The following is a 22196-nucleotide window of genomic DNA, read 5'->3' on the forward strand; positions in this document are numbered from 1 at the left end:
TTGTAATCTGCTTTAAGAGACAAGGATCTTTATTTTTTTGGGGGGTAACACTTTAATGCATGCAAAGCATTAAAGTGGTTGTAAACCCTCCCCCACAACTTTGTCCCATGTAAATAAGCATTAAAAACCCTAATGAACACTGCTTGTAGATATCTCCTTACTTGCTTAGTATTGTTGTAATCCTTGTTGTTCTGTAGAATGAAGTCACTGAGCATGCCCAGATCTCCCCTGATTTACGGCACGCTCTCTATGTGCTTATCTATCTGTTATCAGGATTTCCTATGGCACACCACTGAACTCTGCTAATCACTCAGAGCTTCCTCCTACACACAATGGGACCATGTGACCTCACATACAGTCTAAATTTGGCCATTACTTCAGTCTTATCAGCTGAAGCTGATAAGTCTGACAAAGGCAAGCATTAGACATCTGCAAAAGTAAATACTATGAAATAAATAAGTAAGCTATGAACAGGGAAGCAGGGTTGCCATAGAAACGCTGGATTGAGAAGGAGGCTTGGTTAACAGTACAGGAAGTGCTCAATGTAAGGGTGGAAATACACTCCACTGTGGACTGAAAACAATACTTAAGATGGCGCTGCCTAACCCCTGGAAACAAGTTTTTTAAAGTTTCTTTAAACAATAAGTAATATGCAATTGTGGCTATAGTCTGATAATTACTTATTATAATTGACTAAATGAAAAGAAGCATCAGAGTGGGAGAGTTTACTTCCTCTTTAAAGCTTTTGTTGACCCACAAAAACCAAACATCCTGTTCGCTTAACACCTGTTATACAGCACAGTGCTTGCATTGCGTCATTTGGACCCCTGTATCACCTGAAATACCTGGCTGCTCCTGCCACTCAGCTGATTGTCGGCGGCTCTGCGCTCTCTCTCTCTCCCCTATCTCCCCCTCCTTCCAAGCTGACGGCAGTAGGAGGGTTCGGCCCCGCCCACTGCAGCTGTGAGCCGGAGACAGAAGAAAGGAGAGGAATCAGCTGAGCGGCAGGAGCAGAGATTATACTGGTACAATCGTGCATATTTTTTACATTACACAGGCACAGGGACAATTATAATGGTGCAGAGAGGATGGGGGCATGTAACTGAAGTGATTCAAAGTGTTACAAAACCCAGGAGCCCTATTTCAGGTCTCCTACAGTACACAGAACATGAAAATGCATCTTAGTAAATATAATCCGCTAAATACCTTTTCTCATCAGCAGTATATAGCAGTCTTGTGACTTCTATCAGTGTCTAGTTAAAGCTTGTAGAAGGACTTTTCATTCCCCTATGGGTGTCCTATGTGGCTGGAGGACCCCTGACCCTCTGTCTGGACAGTGCTGATTGGCCCTGTGCTGATCACTTGCTCCAACTTAAGGAACAAAAAAAAACTCTCTAGCAATGCACACCAAACTGAGCATGTGCATAATGACTCCAAATGCTCTGTTCTATCAGGAGATGGATTGGGAGAAAGGGAGGATCAGAGAAGACAGAATCAAACAGCCATTTTACACAATGCATTACTGCATACACAGACTGAGTTTACTGTTGTGGGTTTAGTAACACTTTAGGATGAAAACATTTCTTTGTGCAGCAGCCTCCCTCAGCCCCCCTAATACTTACTTAACCTGTGCCTCTTCTCGAACCAGCAATGTTGCACAACAGCCTTGGCTGTCCGGGACTCTCCCTCCTCACTGGCTGAGACAGCAGTGGGCACCACTGGCGCCCACTGCTGTCAAAGTCAGTGAGCCAATGAGAGAGGAGGGGTGGGGCCAAGCCCCTGCGCCATATCTAAAGGGATATACTGTACACAGCAGCAACTCGTGCCCCCACAGCAGGAGGAAGGGGTCAGGAGAGCTGGCGAGACCAGACAAGAGGAGGCTCTGAGCTACTCTGTGCAGTAGGCAAGTGTGACTTTTTTTTTTTGCTTAAAAATAAAAAACAAGACTTTAATATCACTTTAAAACAGAGTTCCAGGCTTTTCATTAAAAGTCAGCAGCTACAAATGTGTAGCTGCTAAATTTTAGTAAGCAGACACTCACCCGTTCCATTCACCACGGTCCAGCGATGCGGCCAAATGGAGCGTCACTCCTCTCCCCCTCCTCTCTGCCAGCGCCTCCATTGACACTCTGGGCACCTGACCGTGACAGTTTTTGGCTTCAAGGCCGGGCACGGACGGCACATGCATGAGACGCTCTGCGCTCCCAGAGTGGACAGGGGATCTCCTGGGACCTGTCACGTGTCCCAGGAGATCGCCTAGAGGGAGGGGTCGCCTAAGTCGCCTTGCCGGTCCCTGAGCGGAAGGAGGAAATGGGACAGGAAGTCCCACTCCTAACAAAACCTCCACTCGCCCCCCCAAAAAAAAATACATGCCAATGTGGCATGTAAGGGGGCAGGGAGTGCTTAAAGCGGAAGTTACAATTTTGGGTGGAACTCCACTTTAAGCATGAATTGCACTGTCCTAAAAAGGGCTCTGTTATATTAAAGTGAACCTCTGCAATGCCCATGCAGGGTACATCAACAGGATCCCTTTAACTCTTCTACTGCTAGAGCCTTTTTTTTTCTTGTACAAGTTAAAGAAATGATTTTAGGCTTGGAGATTAGTTAAAACCCCAAAACAGGGTTTATTTTCAGAAAGCAGAGACCCTGGAGAATAAAATTGCCATATTTCCATTTTTTATGTCACACAATATTAACACACCTGTTTATAAAATGCAAATTTTCTGTAAAAAATAAACTAAAGTTAGTTTTAGTGCACACAAACAAGTGGGAGGGGGGGTTAAGGTATTGGTGTCTGTGGAAGCCAACTTCTTGTAAGATTTACACCTACTCCCAGCTTCTGTAACAACCAGAAGTGTGTGTAAACACCAACTGCTGCTGGCAACATATGACAAACGACGGTGGCTGTATAAGGGTTAAAGCTGGCAACACATCTGCACATGATCACTTTTTCTTTCCCTGTTCAACTAGGTAAGCAAAGTATCCTGCCCAGTAATTCCACATATGTGGCTAGCCGTTCGGGTCCTCTCCCCTCTGAGACATGGAGCCGAGTGAGGGAAAGATGGCCCCCGCTAAGCTCCATAACAATGGATGATGAAAGCGACGTCAAACATCACTTCCACTCAATGGTCTTAAAGGGGAAATAAAAAAATAAAAAAAAAAGGACATTTATTTTTTATTACATTAAAGTATAAATGTGAGATCTGAGGTCTTTTTTTCTATTACAAGTATCCTTGTATTAGGTATAAACTTGACCCAATTATTTTTATTTATTTTTAAAAAGGACCATGTAAAAATAAAACGTAAAATAAATAATAAGAAAAAATAGAAATAAATTTAAAGCTCGGCGTCCCACCAAGCTTGCGTGCAGAAGCAGAAGCAAACGCAAATGCAAGTCATGCCCACATATGAAAACGGTGTTCAAACCATCCATATGAGGTATCGCTGTGATTGTTAGAGCAAGAGCAATACTTCTAGCAAAAGATCTGTAACTCAAAACTGGTAACTTGTAAAAAAATGTAAACGTCGCCTATGGAGATATTTAAGGGTCAAAGTTTGTCACCATTCCACAAGCGCAATTTTAAAGAATGACATGTTGGGTATCACTTTACTCGGCGTAACATTATCTTTCACAATATAAAAAAATTGGGCTAACTTTACTGTTGTCTTACTTTTTAATTTAAAAAAAGTGTATTTTTTCCCCAAAAATTGCGCTTGTAAAGCCCCATACACATTATCAGATTTTCTGCTGATTTTTTCCTTCAGATTTACCAAAACCATATAATATGAGGTCAAACCTTAGGAGTTTCAATTTGTATGCAATCAGGCAGGCCCTTGAACTACATGCTTTTGGTAAATCTGAAGACAAAAATCAGCAGAAAACCTTATAGTGTGTATGGGGCTTTAAAACGCTGTGCAACTACGGTGTAATAAAGTATTGGAACGACCGCCATTTATTTCTTTAGGGTTTCTGAAAAAATATATATATAATGTTTGGGGGTTCTAAGTAATTTTCTAGCAAAAAATAAATAAAAATAGATTTTAACTTCTAAACACCAAGTTTGAAAAAAATAGGCTTGATCCTTAAGTAGTTAAAGCTTTACTAAACTGCTGCTTTCACCATTAGGCAAATTATGCAGCATTGCTCAAATGTTTCAACTTTAAAATATTAATAATTATGGTATATAATAAAAGTGCTGAACACTTTTTCTTATTCAATAAAGCAGAAACGATAAGGAGATGAAGCAAAAAAAAAAGCCCACAGAACAGAGCTAGAGACACTTCAAAGAAATCCTTTATATTTCAATGGAAAAACAGCACAAATAAAAATCATACCACATGAAACACAACTACACAAAGCCATTAAAAGGAAATTAGGAACGCAGCAGAGACCTGGACAAAAAGCATAAAATAAAAAAAGACAAAAAATTTTTTTTTACAGGTCTACACAGGAAAAAAAGAAATTCATCATCTATCACAAAGAGAGCTCACATACACACATACAAATGGTAACACGGTACAGTGGCACAGCGGGTCCAACCCCAACTTCTAATCACTGAGCTGTGCTCTCTTGCTACACCTAGCCTATTAAAGGATAAATTGAACAGCACAGACATCTCAGGAGGTGATAGCTACTAATATGCTGTCAAGTTCTGCCATCTAAAGATACATGGCAGAATATGATCTACGGTTTCAGAGTTCATTTATAGGAGTGTGAATACCTTTTTATTATAATTATTATATAAAAATGTGTACTCCCCTGCCACCAATACCTAATATGAGAGTAAGAATAAAAATAAAAGTAAAAGTAAGCTGCTGCTGGCTCTATAGTGTGTTCTCACACTCTGTGTATTATAAATATAAAAAAAAAAATGTCTTACACTCCTCAATTGTGTGTAGCTACTATTATAACATTCATAAATGATAAACATAAATGTCAATAAATATGCTCATTACATATAAATCAGATCATACATGAAAGATATGTGCCTAACCACCATATGGTAATGCCTGGTGTGAATAAACAACCCCTTACATTCTACTCTTGCAGTTGAAAAACAAAAAAGTGAAATATAAGTAAAAAATGCAAACTAAATATAAGCTAAATTTTCTAAATGTCCACCTTTCTGTGACTCAAATTGTCCAAATTCACATATGGAGAAACATTTGAAACCACAGAATATGGGCACTGTATTAACAAGGAAACATGTATAAAGATGAATATAATCATTTTTTTAGAAAATCGCTAAACCATATTAAAACTTTAAAAGTAATAACCCGAACTACTGTGTAAGTATACCCTCCCCTTAGGCCTAGGTAGGGAGCCACCAAATATTCACATTAGCAAATATACAGCATGATAAACAAAGTTACCAGAAGCTGATAATAAACGAAGGGCTGTGGTTATAGAGGGATGCATAGGCTCACGCTAGAACGGAGAAGTGCACAACATGTTTATGAATAATGCTTCTTCAGGAGCATGAGGGGTTAGTTACAGTTTTAAACCCTGTTCAGGAATAGGCAGACTTTAACATCAGTTTTACAGATATGCAAACATACTATAAACAAAATGAGTAGTTCTAGATACTTAAAAAACAAAATATGTGGCTCATCAAGAGCGAGGAGCAGAGCCAGTGGCAGGTATGGCCCCCCATCTATAGGCAGATATGGGGATACACCTAGGTGGATAGCATATAAAGTAGTATATTATTTACACCTATATAGACTCAAATATGGCTTAGTGTATGTATATAGTCTCTATACTGTGTAGAGTGACCCATATACCAATATAACACTTACGGTATACAATAGTTGTATATGGAGTTGCAAATTATATTGGAAGCCTGACTCTGGCTTCTGAATTGTCTACGAAAGGTGCCAAAGCTAGTTGTGTCTCTGCTTATGTATAGACTCTATCCCACATACAGTATCACAGGTTACTCCTCCTTCTACTCCTTTGGGGCAATTATACAGGTATGGCCCACCCTTTGGGTTTCCTAAACTGTGTAGAGACAAAGAGCATATGCCAACATATACTTTAAAATGTGGAAAAATCATCAGGAAAAGGAAAACTGTATTCCACTACACAAGAAAAGACTTGCGTTATTCTCTGTGTGAGATGTCCTGTGCTCCTCGTCTGCTCGCTAATGACCTACAATGGAGAGTGATCGGCCGGTCTAAACAAGACCCTGCTAATCATCTCCCCCTACCATCATGCCAGGTGCATGCAATCAGCTCGCCATCTGACATGAAACGGCTCTGCCGAAGGTGCACGCCTAGAGGGGTGGACGCTCCACGCATGCGCAGTGCAATCGGAGTGGTCCGACCAGTGGAGCAATGCAATCTTTAGCGCCTGGAGTCTCTGTTCAGTATATTCAACCCATATGTAAATAAGGCACTAAATAGGTATTTTGTGTTTTTCTCTCTTTTTTTCTGCTTTTGTTATATGTGGCTGAAGGCACGGCTCTTGTTTACCAGCAGGGTTGGACTTTGTCAGATCCAGTTTTGGTGTGCGGGTGCGGCACTTCCAGATGCCACTAGGGGGAGCTCCTCTCCTCCAGGCTCTGAAGATTACATTGTTCTACTGGTCGGAAAGCACTGATTGCATTGCGCATGCGCAGCAGCCCCTGTGGGCGTGCACCTTTGGCTGGGTCATTCTATGTCCCCTTGGCTCTGGCTCTCACATTGCTCTACTGGTCGGACTGCATACTGCGCTTCCGAGGCCATCGTTGTGGGTGTGCACCTTTGGCCAGGCCGTTTCATGTCAGGTGGCGAGCTAATTGCACGCACCTGGTGGGACGGTCGGGATACACCTTATATGGGAAGATGATCAGAAGGGTCTTGTTTAGACCGGCTAACCACCCTCTATTGTGGGTTAGTAGCGAGCAGACGAGGAGCATAGCATATCTCACACAGAGAAGAATGTAAGTCTTGTCCTGTGTAGTGGAATACAGCTTTCCTTTTCCTGATGGGTTGTTCACTTTTTAAAGTATACGTTTGTATATGCTCTTTGTCTCTACACAGTTTAGGAAACCCAAAGGGTGGGCCATACCTGTAAATTTCCCTAAAGCACGAGGAGTAACCTGTTATACTGTATGTGAGATAGAACCTACACATAAGCAGAGACGCAGCTAGCTTTGGCACCTATCGTGGACAATTCAACAGCCAGAGTCAGGCTTCCAATATAATTTGCAACTCCATATAGAACTATTGTATACCATAAGTGTTATATTGTTATATATGGGTCCCGCTACACAGTATAGAGACTATATACATACACTAAGCCATATTTGAGTCTATATAGATGTAAATAATATACTACTTTATATGCTATCCACCTAGGTGTATCCCCATATCTGCCTATACATGGGGGGTCATACCTGCAACTGCCTCCTCGCTCTCCATGAGCCACATATTTTGTATGTAAGTATCTAGAACTACTCATTTTGTATATAGTATGTTAGCATATATGTAAAACTGATGTTAAGCTCTGTCTGTGTTTATTCCCGAACAAGGTTTAAAACTGTAAATAACCCCTCATGCTTCTGATGAAGCGTTATTAATATCGAGAAACATGTTGAGCACAGCTCCATTCTAGCGTGAGCCTATGCATCCCTCTATAGCCACAGACCTTTGTTTATTATCAGCTTCGGGTGACTTTGTTTATCATGCTGTATATTTGCTAATGTGAATACTTTGGTGGCTCCCTACCTAGGCCTAGGGGGAGGATATACTCACAAAGTAGTTTGGGTTATTACTTTTAAAGTTTTAATATGGTTTTAATGATTTTCTAAGAAATGATTACATTTATCTTTATACATGTTTCCTGTTGCCCATAAAGTCCCATATTCTGTGGTTCCAAATTCCTCTTCTATATCTCTAAGGAACGAGGCATAGTGTATCATCTTTATGTGCATGGGAGCCATGCCATGGTGACATAATTAAGTTAATTGTTTCAAATCCACATGTGCTCACAAATCCTCTGTGTTCCAGATCAAATATCACACAAGTAAAATTACTCACATTTTATCGTGTACTAGCTGGTGCACTGCAGATTCTCACATCTATAACACTCCCTGTGGTCAAGTGCGATCAGCGCCCCTCTAGGGCTTTATAAGATTGCTTCCTTGTGTGATGTCACTCAGCTAAAGCCAATGTGTTGCCACACGTCTTCTTCAGGGGAAGACTCTGGGGCATTTATTAATGTTATGTATAATAGTAGCTACACATTATTAAGAACTGCGGCACTGTTTTTTATATTGGATATAATTATGTTTTAATAAATATAAGGGCAACATCTAACATCATGCTTTATGCTTTATAAGGTGAAAACAAAGCAGGAATAGAATATAAAAGAAAATACTATAAAACACATACATATATTCAAAAGTTGCAGATGAGCTGCAGATGGGCATTGATGGGCAATCGTGAGGCTGCAGATGGACATTGATCAGGCTGCAGATAGGCAATGTTAAGACCACATTGATTTTGCTTCAAAGTTCTTTATTTAAAATTTCAGTTTTAAATGAAGTTTAAAAACTGAAACTTCCCTCCTAAAATGAAGGTGCGTGTTATACGCCTGTGTGTTATATGCCAATAAATACGGTATTTAAAGTGACAAGAAACCTGGAGATCAAGTTTAAGTAAGATGAAAATGAAGCAGGACTTAAACATTATAACCCCTCAGTCAGTGAATCACACATCAAAATAGATAAGGTCCATGATTTTATTTGTACAAAAAAGAGATCAATTAACGATTATTCATATACATCGGGGATCGACAACCTGTCATTCACGATCTACCCGTTGAACGCAGGCAGATGACAGGTAGATCGCATCCCTTGGTTGCCAATCCCGGAAAACTTGAGGGGGGGGGGGGGGTGACACTGAGTGGAACTGATCAGCATTCAGCTGCTGCAGGGAGGAAGATGCAGACAAACCGGTTTCAATAAATGCTACTCCCGCTGCCCCTCCTCTTAAGGTTTTTTGTTCTTCTGTTGCCTGGCACTCCATGTGCTTCCTTAAACCCCTCTTCCCCTGCCGGTTTCCACCCTCTCCTCTCCCGCAGGCTGCTTCAAGATTCATTTTAGAATTGAGAGTGGGGAAGGGACCAGTAAATATGTCATTTACCAGCCCCTTCCTTATTTGAATGAACGCAGTCACTAAACAGTATCGATCACCCCCTGTGTTCATTCATACCTGGAGCAGAGTAAATTGTGTTTGATAAGCTTTGGTTTTTGAATGAACAGGAAGCCACTCAGCACAGAGAAGTGATACGTGCTTTATTATGTTTTTCTAAGTTTTCCTTACTATTTAGTAAAGCATTGTTAATTTCTTAAGGTTAGCTTTGGCTAATACTTATGGAATGTATGACATAATCTTGGCCTATGCTGAAAACAGGAAGCAACTATAAAAATGTAAAAAAAGTTTTAAAAATGTAAGCTATAGTGAATGTTGACTGAGATTGTTTAGCTCCGCTTTAAGTTATCTTAGGCCCTAATAAATCCAGAGATTAACAAGCAATGGTAGAAATATTTCAAATTAAACTAAACTTTCACATTTAATCATTTTTTAAATGATTCCTGCGTAAATCTATATTTTTGGAGAGGTGATTCATCCTCCTATAAAACAGAGAAAAATAGATGTAACTATGTTTTTAAATAAGACCTAAAATAGCCGTACCTGGTTAACATCAATTCTTTGAAAGCTTTCCAAATTCCATTCTGGAAAGAAAAGACCATAAATACATTAAACGGAAAATTAAGAAACTAGCCAAGCATACTGCACACAAGTAAACAAACTAGCTTTGTAGCTAGTATATAAATACTGTAATTAAGTATAGTGGCATACCAAGCAGAGGAGTTTATCTTTGCATCTCCCTTAGACCACAGGACACTGTAGAATTTATAATATTTGAGATATACTGTATATGTAAATGAAATCAGATTGATGGAAGCAAGTAAAGAAAGAAATGCTTATTGCAATAAATGCTTATTTATTGCAAACTCTATGGACTATTGAACATTACTTGTTTCAGAAACAACTATAATGCAACAACATCTAGGGCGCCAAAGCCGAACAAAGATATTTATCTGCTTATTTAGAAATGTTTGTCCTGTTTTCTACACACATATAATGCTCAAACGCAGTGGGATGTTTAACTACAAACAGTATACTATTTCTATTATTATGTCTTAAGCAAAAAATAATTTTTTAAAAGTATATTTTTAGTATAGCACATGAATCATCTAGTTGTGCAAAGTTTATAAAATACCCCATTGCTTTTAAATAACGAATGAGTGAATGCATCATAAGAAATTAGGATCTATCTATTGTGAGATCACTTGCATACTAGAGTTGGGAATCCTACTGTGAGATGAGGTGGTAATACAGAAGTCAACAAGAGAAAGCAGACAATAAATTAAAGAACTATTCTAAGCCCTATGTCTAAACTAACCAAATATACCCCAAAATGAATTTAGGAAAAACGATTTTTTCAATAAAAAACACTCAGAGTTTATGCAGGATCTGTGCCTCTAATATCACATTTGAAGTAAAATAGAGCTACTGTATGTGTATATTACAGCTGTCAATGTTGCCAATGGTAACACAAAAATGCCCCGCACTGAAACCCAATGGTGTTAAAGTAAACCAGTCACAAGAAATATATGGGGCTACCACTGCTGTCTACCTTATGAAAATAGCACTTGTATGGCTGCATATTAAAAAAAGTCACTAAAAAGTCTAAAATTCCTCATCTGCTTGCTGGTTTCATTCAAACTTCATTCACAGTACAAAGTTAAACCTTACTGGTAAGTTTTTTGACAGTTACCTATCAAATAACTTGTCCCAATTGCTATTGCTCCCCTTCGAAAAGCCATCATTGGTACTGCCTGTCTCATGTCCAGCAATTTAACCTCCTTGGCGGTATGATTATCTCAGATTTTACGTGCTAAAAGCGGTACCGTTATTTTGCATGGAAATTTGGTGTTTTATATTGTAGGCCTATAATTCTTAGAAATAATTCACTTAAATCTGTCCAAACAAGAGTCTAATAGACATCCTGAGTATGATAAAATTTGAAATATGAAATCATAAATTAATATTATATATATATATATAATAAAATAAATAACTATAAATAATTATAACAAATAATATAATAATAATAAAAATTACTCAACAATGTAATCAAATCAAAATCACTGTCACTGTCATTACTTTTAGTGTTTGATGATGAATTTCCCCACAAATTACTATTGCTCAATTCTGTGAGTGATTCTAATTTATTATCGCTGTTTTCTAGCTGGTCTATAAGCACTTTTGATGTAAACGGAAATTTTTTGGTTGCTATGAACAATCTCCAGTTTCCAGGCATAAAGAACAGTATTTATAATATAAAACTGTATGCAGGACACTGGACAAACCACTAGGGACAAAGGGGATGTGTAATTATTTGATATTGATCGGCGCCAAATTCAAAAAGTAAAATACACAGTAAAGATACAGTATACTGTAATCTTACAGATTACAGTATACTGTATCTTTACTGTGTATTTTACTTTTTGAATTTGGCGCCGAACTCCGTCCCCGTGCGTCGCAACGCAGGGAACGGAGCTCCGTCCCCCGTGCGTCACAACGCAGGGTCATGTTAACGCAGGGGACAAGGTAAGTAACCCCATCCATGGATCCAGCGATGCGGTTCCGAGTCTGGCTCAGGAATATAGCTTATGGTATTTAAATCTTACCCCGAGCCAGACTCGGGAATACCGCCAGGGAGGCTACCTTTCTATTATACGGTCTTAATATTATGGAACTTAACCACTTAAGCCCCGGACCAAGCCCCTTTTTGCAATTCGGCACTGTGTCACTTTAACTGACAATTGCGCAGTCATGTGGTGGTATTTGATCACCTCTGCGGTTTAAATTTTTTGTGCTATAAACAAAAATAGAGCGACAATTTTGAAAAAGATGCAATATTTTTTACTTTTTGCTATAATAAATATCCCCCCAAAAAATATAAAAAAACATTTTTTCCGTCAGTTTAGGCTGATACGTATTCTTCTACATATTTTTGGTAAAAAAAAAATTGCGATTATTGATTGGTTTGCGCAAAAGTTATAGCATTTACAAAATAGGGGATAGTTTTATAGCATTTTTATAATTTTTTTTTTTTTTTACTAGTAATGGCAACGATCAGCGATTTTTATTGTGATTGCTACATTATGGCGAACACATCGGACATTTTTGACACATTTTTGGGACCATTGTCATTTATACAGCAATCAGTGCTATTTAAATGCACTGATTCCTGTGTAAAAGACACTGGCAGTGAAGGAGTTAATCACTAGGGGGCGGGGAGGGGTTATGTGTGAGGTGTGTGTTTTTTGTTTTTTTTTACTGTTGAGGGGCGTAGCTTGGCATGTGACGTCACTGATCATCTTTCCTTATAACAGGGAACAGACTATCAGTGACAGCCACACTAGGAAGCACGGGGAGAGGTTTGTTTACACAGACCTCTCCTCGTTCTTCAGCTCTGTGACCCCATCACGGGACACTAGCGGCGTTCGGGTCCGCAGGTCCTGCGGTCACGGAGCTCAGGACCGGGTCGCGAGCGTGCCCCGGGGGCGGCGTGAGCGTGACCCATGGCTGGGCACTTAAAGAGCCATATACAAGTATGCGATGTGCCCAGCCGTGCCATTCTGCCAACGTAAATGTGCAGGAGGTGGTCCTTAAGCGGTTAAGCCAACTAACTTAATATACTATTGAAATGCATATACAATGTCTGTGAACAGTTTTACCTCCAAAACGATTAAGGGCCCGTTTACAAGCCTATTGCGCTTTAAAGTGTCATTAAATCCAAATCATCAAAAACTGTCAATACATGCTATATTACATTGTGTTGATACTCACTCACTACAGCATTTGTTTTCTTTAGACTGCAAAAATCCTGATTGATCCTGCTGTTCACAACCCCCCCCCCCCTCCTGGTCTGTGCCTCTGCTGCAGTCAGAGATTGTGTACATCTGCTGTTGACATCTACGAAGCATGCCCCAATTTCAGTTCCCTTCTACATCATTCATTTTCTCCCTTTTTTCTTATCTGTGCCGCCCATGTGACCTACGAGTCACACATGTGGTTGTATACACAATGGTAAATGACAATCCTCCTCCATCCCTCCTCCTCCACGTTGCTAAACACTATGGGGACAAGATATAAGATGGTAATTGATGGAGGTTTCACCTCCCTGTTAGTCCCAGCACATACACACAATAGACACAGGCTGAAGGGGCATTACACAGCCTGCGATTGGCGGAACCTCCTCCAGATATCTTTACAGTGTGAACAAAGTTAAAGATTTTGTTAGTCAACATCACAAACACCGCGTTATTGCAAAAAAAAATTTAAACATTTGCTTTGAAATATATTTTTTCTGCAAAGCTTTAAAACACTTTGTTGCTAATAATTATTTACATTTTCTATTCTGAAAGCCTTTGTTTATGTGACCAATCAAAGCTGTGATGACATAGATTCATACATCAACAGAGTACCAGAAACTCCTCCCTCAGAACTTTCCCTGAGGACAGGAAATACCTAGGAAACATCATGTGATGTCCTAACAGCAACGATTAAATAATGTAATCATAAATAAGAGTACAATGTTTCGGAGTCACGCAGGACCCCTTCTTCTGGCATGTTATGATCAAGTGCCGGATGAAAGGGTCCTGCGTGATTCTGAAAGGCTGCACTCTCTTGTTTGTGATATAATCATAATTCAATAAAGCCATTTGGACTCTATCTGAAGATCCATGGTGTGCTGGCAAATATTTACACTTTATTGCAGACCAGACATGCACTTTCTCTACTGCAATAAAATGCCCTTACCTCCCTATCTTCATCGGTGTTGTAAACTGCATGCGTAGCTCAGCTTACAGAATTGGAATGGTCTCTGAGTGCCGAGATGAGTTGCTCCATATATGGGAGTGACGCCAACCCCTGCAGGCCAATAAAGAGGCCCAAAGACCGGCACTCAGAAGAAGATGCTGGTACAGTATAAATAAGCATTTTATAACACTCTCTTTATTTCTCCCTTCCTTTACTTTTCTAAACGCTCAGTCGCTGAGCTTAGGGTAAAAACAGTTTACAATGCATTACAAGTGCCCCAAATCCTAGAGGATGTAGTATTTAAAGAACCTTTACTTTATTTTACCTAAAGTTTAATCAGATACAAGTATTAAAATATTATTAATTGTTGAATGAATACATGACTGAGCTTAAGGGATTTTATATATTTGCATTGTGTTTCACTTTAAACAAAAGATGTTTTTTCAGTTCTGTGTTCTAGATTATTTTAAAGTCAAAATTTTTCTTATGCACCATAGTTGACTTTGCAAAACACATAAGGTTTATACTTTGGACATAATAAGAGGCTGCAAAATATGGACTGTCTAAATACAGTGTATTTGAAAACCTCCGCACGGGAAAAAAAAAAGAAAAACCATTAACAAATTTCAGTGAAACATTTAATGAGGACTTAACATTGCAGGTTACCAGGCTTTTAATGACATATGGGCGTATTGGATTATTCCAAAGCTTCAAAACCAGCAATTAAATATAGCATATTTTCCTTATCAGAAGGTATTGCTAGAAATTTCTAAAATGTAAATGTCAGTTATGCCTTTCTTTTTTGCATTCCTCTTTCAGCCTAAATCAGAGCTCAGAGAAAAGGGCAGACAGAAACAATATAAAATTTATGTCTTTGCTAAATCACCAGCACAAGTCCTTAGTTTAGCCTTCACAGCACAAAAGTGCACTGAAAGGTTTTATTGCTGAACTTTAAAGAATAATAGGGTGTATATATAAAAAGCAATATGGAGAGAAATGGATATATAGCCCAAAGGATCTAATCAGACACATTATTTTTCTAAAGTTAAAAGTGAACCATAATTGGCTGCTAGAGGAAACACCATACCATGCCTTTGGTCACTTTTTAACAAACCTTATTTAAGTCCTCCCTAAGAACAGATACAACAAGAAATCAGCTATTGTCCTTGTTAGCCCCAAGAAGAATTATTTGCACATCTCTTTGATACTTATTACATTTTGTAACATAGTGCTTGGGTTCAGGCAGCCCAGCCAAAACTGAATCCTCAATCCAAAAAAAAGTAATCTTACTTTCTGTTGATGCAGCTTGGGGATTAGCCAACAGTTCGGGCTGAACCTAGGTTTGGGCCAACCTTCAGCTAGCTCATCCCCTGTTTGGTGGGAGTGGTAACCCAAAATCATATATAAAAGCAGTATTTTATTACATCTTTATATGAACGCTCACATTTGGCTAGTGATTTGGGGACCACACACACATTTTTTTTTTTTGCGTGAAGTCCCTATTAAAATCCACACTAGATCCTCAGGGTCTGGTATAGATTTCATGGAAGACCTCACACTTTTTTTTATGAGGTACCCCTTAAAATGTATACCAGACAAATTTTCTGTGTTCTAGGTCCACTCCTGCCCACCCCCCCCCCCCCTTTTTTCTTTATTATTTCCTATTTCTTTTTGCTTTCCCCCGGATCTTTTTCCTGACCATACTTTGTGTTTTGTTTTGTTTTTTGTCTTCTCTGATCCCGGCAGACTCTAGTATTTGGTCATGTTTTGGGCCTTCACCGTAATTCCACTGTTAGCCCTTTGCATTACACATAGTAATTGCTGTTGTGTTACAGCATATTCCTGGGTCATACGGGATGTTTGACTTTGCTAGGGCAACATGTATTTAACACTTTATGTTACTAGAACTATGCTGGAGTCTTTTGTTCTTATGGACTCATGGTTATGTTTTTATATGCCTATAAATATTTTTAAAAATAAAATAAATTCATACCACACTTATAATTATGCAGTTTAAATTGCGGGAAAAACAGGATTTTTTTTCATCATACTTACCTGTAAAATCCTTTTCTTTAAGTACATCATGGGACACAGAGTTAGACTAATATTCCCTACCTGCTGGGTTATACTTCATCTCCAGGTGAATGGACACTGGTAGACCAAAGGTCTTTAGAGAGGAAGTGATCCCCTATATAACCCCTCCCATACAGGAAGTACTTCAGTTTTGTAGAAAGCACTGAATCCTCAAAAATAGGGGAGGATCTCTGTGTCCCACGATGTGCTCAAAGAAAAGGATTTTACAGGTAAGTATGATGGAAAAAACAGGATTTTTAAAACAGCTTACCTGTAAAAATCCTTTTCTTTGATGTACATCAGGGGACACAGAGCCATAGTAGTTACTATGTGGGTTTATATGGGCCATTGATAGGTGATGGACACTGGCACGCCCCTAAGGCAAGACATGTACTCCCCTATATAACCCCTCGGACTACTGGGGGTCCTCAGTTTTGTAGCCAAGCAATACAAGTGTATACCAAGAAGGGAGGGACCTTTGTGTCCCCTGATGTACATCAAAGAAAAGGATTTTACAGGTAAGCGGTTTTAACAATCCTGTTTTCTTTTCTTACATCAGGGGACACAGAGCCATAGTAATTACTATGTGGGATGTCCCATAGCAATGGCAACTGAAGGGAGGGAGACACAACAAAAAAAGGAGGCCAGAAGACTCATAATGAAGCCTGCAGTACACTGCGCCCGAAGGCAATATCCTCATGACCTTTAACATCAATTTGATAAAATCTGGTAAACGTATGAACTGAAGACCAAACTGCGGCCTTACAGATCTGAGCCATAGAGGCCTGATGATGCACCGCCCAAGAGGCACTAATTGCCCTGGTGGAGTGTGCTCTAACAAGAAAAGGAGGAATTTTCTTCTTTAAACCATAAGCCTGAATAATGATTTGACAAATCCACTTGGAAATAGTGGATTTTGACGCTGCCTGTCCTCTTTTTGGACCATCTGGCAGTACGAATAAAACATCTGTTTTATGAACCTGAGCAGTAGCCTTTAAATACATTCTGACTGCTCTCACTACATCAAGGGAATGTAGTGCTTTCTCTTCCCTAGAGCGAGGCTCTGGGAAGAAAGAAGGAAGAACAATATCTTGGTTTAAGTGAAAACTTTTCACCACCTTTGGTAGGAATTCAGGATGAGGACGTAACACCACTTTATCCTTAATCCTTATGCATGATCAAATATGGCTCCTTACAAGACAGAGCCGCTAGTTCCGATACTCTTCTAGCAGAAGAAATGGCAACCAGAAAGACTTTCTAGTCAAAAGAACCAAGGGAATTTCACATCAAGGTTCAAAAGGCTGTCTCTGCAAAGCCAATAAGACCAAGTTTATATCCCAAGGATTTAGAGGTGCCTTGATAGGGGGATTGATCTGTGTTACCCCTGAACAAAGCTACGCACTAAAGACTGAGAAGCCAGAGGCCATTGAAAAAATATTGACAAGGCCGAGATCTGGCCCTTGATAGTACTCAAGGCCAGCTTCATTTCTAATCCCATTTGCAGGAAATAAAGGATCCTACCTATGACATATTTCCTGGGGCGCCAACCCCTGGATCCACACCAGGAAACATATGCCTTCCAGACTCTATAGTAATTGATTCTGGAAGCCGGCTTCCTGGCATTAATCAAAGTAGACACTACCGAAGGAGACAACCCATGATCCTTTAGAATGTGGGTCTCAATAGCCAAACCGTTACATTTAGCGTTTGTAAGGGATGGAATACCGGACCTTGTGCGAGAAGGTCTGGCCATAATGGCAGAGTCCAAGGGACTCCTACTGCCATCTTTATGATCTCGGCAAACCAAGATCTCCTGGGCCACGCTGGGGTCACCAGAATCACCTCCTTTTGTTCCTGCTTGATCCTGCGAAGAAGATGCGGTAATAGCAGAACTGGAGGAAATGCATAGATCAGAGAAAACTGATCTCATGGGAAGACTAATGTGTCTGTTCCGCAAGCTAGCGGATCCCTTGTTCTCGACACAAAGTTGTCGACCTTGTTGTTGAATATGGACGTGAACAGGTCCACGTCTGGAGTACCCCACCTCTGACATATTGCTACGAAGATGTTGGGGTGAAGAGACCATTCACCCAGAAATAATTGTTGGCGACTCAAGTAGTCCGCCTGTCAATTTTCTATTCCCGGAATGAATATTGCTGATAGGCAAGGGACGTTGTGTTCTGCCCAAGTCAGAACATGATTTACTTCTTTTTGGGCTGCACGACTCCTCGTGCCCCCCTGGTGATTGATGTAAGCCACAGCCATGGCATTGTCGGACTGAATCCTGACAGGACAATCCCTCAGTCTGACCATCCAGGACTTTAAATCCAGACGAACTGCCCGAATCTCCAAAATGTTGATAGGCAAGGACCTTTCTGACTTGGACCATCTCCCCTGGACAGAATCCTCTTTCAGGACTGCTCCTCAGCCTAGAAGGCTGGCATCTGTTGTCACCACTTTCCAGGAGACTGGTAGAAACGATTTCCCCTTTTGGAGGTTGCTGGATACCAACCACCAATTTAGGCTCTGACACACGTCGGGAGCAAGGCGTATTGGAAAATCTAAGGCCTGAACCTTTTTGTTCCAGGCCGACAGGATTGTGTTTTGTAGCAATCTTGATTGAAACTGCGCGTAAGGGATGGCCTCGAAGGAGGCCACCATTTTTCCCAACAATCTCATGCACAAACGAATGGAAGGATTTTTCTTTGCTTTGATGAGTTGAATTAGCTCTATAATGTAGAAATACTTTTTTCTGTATGGTATCTATGACCAGACCCAAGTACTGTAACCTCCTTGATGGTTTTAAGGAGGATTTTTCTAGGTTGAGAATCCAGCCTAGAGATTCCAGGTAGTTTACAGTTGTGACCAGACTGTGGTTTAGAGCTGAAACTGAAGGATCTATTAAAAGCAGATCGTCTAAGTAGGCTAGGACCGTTATGCCTTGAGCCCTTAATATGGCTAGAGGAGCTGCCAGAATTTTTGAGAACACCCGTGGTGCTGTGGCTAGATCGAATGGCAGGGCCACAAACTGAAAATCATGATATCCTATTTTGAAGCAGAGAAATTTCTGCTGAGCGGGGAATATTGGCACGTGGAGATATGCATCTTTGATATGGTTAGAAGCCAAAAATTCCCTCCTTGGAGGATGGCAACAACCGACCGGATTGACTCCATGCAAAAGGATCGGATGTTTAAGTGCTGATTCAGATCTTTGAGATCTAGAATAGGTCTAACTTCTCCGTTTGGTTTTGGAACCGTAAAAAGGTTTAAATAAAAACCTGTGCCCTGTTCCTCTAATGGAAGCTCTGATATCACCGACTGGGATAATAGATGGTCCAGCGCTAGAAGGAGAGCCTTCTTTTTCTCAGGGTCCATTGGAACATTTGACCTTAGAAACAGAGGAGACTGAAAATCTCTGAACTCTAGTTTGTAATCTAGAGAAACAGCAGAAGCCACCCATCTGTCTCAACATTGTTCCTGCCAGATCCTTGAGAATCACAGGAGCCTTCCCCCCACCTGGGCGAGCGGGGGCGCCCCTTCATAAGGGGACTTTAGCATTCTGTTTTGTGGGCTTTCTGCCCCAAGATCTCTTCTGACCTTGGTGCTGCCCTTGGGGATTTCCCCTTGAACCTGACGGTTGAGGCCGTGGAGACTGCCGAGAGGCTGATGCCCCTGGCGCAGGAGAGAAAGCACGCTTAAAGGAGAAATGTTTGAATTTCTTCTTTACTGGTAAAAGAGAGCTTTTGCCATTAGAGATCTTTTGTAGATATTTATCCAAATCATCTCCAAATAGCCGTTCACCATAAAAAGGGAAACTGGCTAAGAGCTTTTTACATGGTGCTTCGGCTGACCAACTTTTCAGCCATAGAACTCTGCACGACTGCACTAGTCCAAGCATAAGCCATGAGATTTGAATGATAGAATTTCTCATAGCATCTACTGTGAAACACAATGCGTCTGATAAACCAGTGCATTGTTGGGCCTGTTCATCAGGCAGAACTTTAAGCATCTCCTCAAACTGTTCCTTAATTGACTGGGATATGCCAATTGCAGCAAGAACCGGCTGCGCTACTGAACTTGCTAAAGCCATATGGCTTTTGAAAGAAGCTCCAACTTTTTATCTGTTGGATCCTTTAACATTTAGCGCATTATCCACCAGACGTGAGATTCTTATTCACTGACACAATCGCAGGATCAATCGCTGGGACCCCCCATAGAAGTCCTCTTCCATAGGATAAAGTGTGGAGAATATTGTTTATCCGGATGTTCCCATTCAACATACATAAGCTTCCTTAGCCATGCATGAATAGGAAAGGCATCCCCAGATGCAGGAAGTTTTAATGATCCCAAATTAGAGGTGGGATCATCAAGAGCCTGCGCTGCAGACAGCAAAAAGGCTGAACCAACTTAGTAAGAGAGTGCACAAGCAACCTGTCTTGTGATGTTACTCCTTCTATATTGGGATCCTCAGAAGAGGATAAACCAGTATCTTCCAAATCTTTGGGAAGATTTACCTGATCCCCAGCCTCCTGAACTTCCAAAAGAGGGTCTTGAGCCCTAGATGGGGATCTGCTACGTCTGACCCTACTATGGAGGGACAAAATAGCATCAATCTTTTCCAAACCAGCAATGGTAGAAGACAAAACCTCTCGTGTGACTCAGGGGCTGAAGTGTCTTGCGTGACTGCAACTAAAGATTCCCTTGACGGCTCAATCTGACCAACCGCATCACTCTCAGAGGAGGATGACATTCTTTTGGAAATGGTTTTAGTTTGTTGTGTAACCACTGACCCTTTAGAACCTTTAGAGGAGTTCCTGGTCCCTTTGCCACTCATAGCTTTAAAGCACAAAGCAGAGGCACTACCAGCAAAAGAATGTACACTGCTAGGCTATAGTACAGTAACAGCAATAGCTGCTATTAATTATGGCCTGTAACAGTACAATGTGTCAAAGGGAAATGCCTGTGTCACCAAACCTGATCCAGCCAATCTCCTGCTCTGTACCTCCACAGCCAGGCAGCAGCTACACACACAGCGCTAAAATCACTTCCTGCACATGTGGCCGGCGTCTGACACTGTAAGCCACGCTCCCACGCAAAATAAAATTTCAAAGGAAAGTGCTTTCCCGCATGAGCAGACATGGCGGGGGGATAAATCCTCCTCTGAGTGGCCGCGGTTGTAGTAATATAGTATAATTGGGTAGATGATTAGTAGTTATTATAAGTACTCTTCCTCAGCAACCCAATTCTTCCAGAGAGATGCACTTTATTGACTTCCAAGACAGAACAAAGTCTTGCAACAGATGACAAAATCCAACAGATTAAATCTGACAATGAATATTTTTCTTAGACCTGTGCCTTCATAATCACACACTGAGACAAGACTCAACGCCATGTTATATCCCCAACACATTGAATTGCTGAGCAATTTGATTGGCCCTTTCCATTAAATGCTTAGATCTCCATGTGTCTTTCAGAGTGACAGAAGATGACCCCTAGCCGTGAACAGCTGTAGTCATAAACTGCCCTAATTTGCATTCTTGCATATTAACATCAAGAAGTTTCCTTCAATATGCGCAATTAGATTAACAGATACCATCTTAACAACCTTTTGGTCAACAAGTCCCCTTTGATATGTGTAATTTAGTTGGCTCGGACAAGTCCCTTAGTCAACTGAAATCTGGCCTGGTCAATCTTGTACTGTATACCCACACATTATATATATATATATATATATATATATATATATATATATATATATATATATATATATATATATATATCACAACATATACTGTCCCTTTTTTTTTTAAAGGAAACTGCTTTGGCATCCTATCCCCCAAAGGGGAAAAAAAACAATATTGGGGGCACAGGAGGAGACCTGACCCCCCCTTCTTACCAGAGGATCTGTTGTGGCTGGAGGAGAATGAAGGCTTCTGTGCTGTTTCCAGGGTCAGGTCGGTGAGTGCTCAATACAGCCCCCAGTGGTGACACATAGGCATGACAACATTATACATAGAAGGAGAAATTCCTGAGAAAATCTCCCTTACTTTTTCCTCGCAGCAGGGTTTATCAGAGATAAAGATCCAATCTTCACCCTTCACGATGGGCTCCGAGACTTTTTAGGAAACCTTCAGGAACCGGGGAACCTCAGGTTACCCACAATCCTGGACCTGCGACAGCAACCTGCCAGTAAAAACTTCATGGCTTTACTACCAAAAAGTACTGGATCCCAGGGCCCAG

At 40.5% G+C, this 22196-nt stretch overlaps 1 protein-coding gene across 1 annotated transcript in view; it reads right to left on the reverse strand.

The window, feature by feature from the left end:
• PIGN (phosphatidylinositol glycan anchor biosynthesis class N) overlaps window positions 1-22196 on the reverse strand; it is a 618025-nt gene that overhangs the window by 501014 nt on the left and 94815 nt on the right. Inside the window, exon 9 of the mRNA XM_077492054.1 lies at window positions 9681-9721. Coding sequence (XP_077348180.1) covers window positions 9681-9721 — 41 coding nt within the window. The remainder of the gene's footprint in view (window positions 1-9680; window positions 9722-22196) is intronic.

The sequence above is a fragment of the Lithobates pipiens genome, unplaced genomic scaffold, assembly GCF_037356315.1.
Source record: "Lithobates pipiens isolate NorthernLeopardFrog02 unplaced genomic scaffold, aLitPip1_a1.2 Scaffold_19, whole genome shotgun sequence".
In the NCBI taxonomy this organism is placed as follows: Eukaryota; Metazoa; Chordata; class Amphibia; order Anura; family Ranidae; genus Lithobates; species Lithobates pipiens.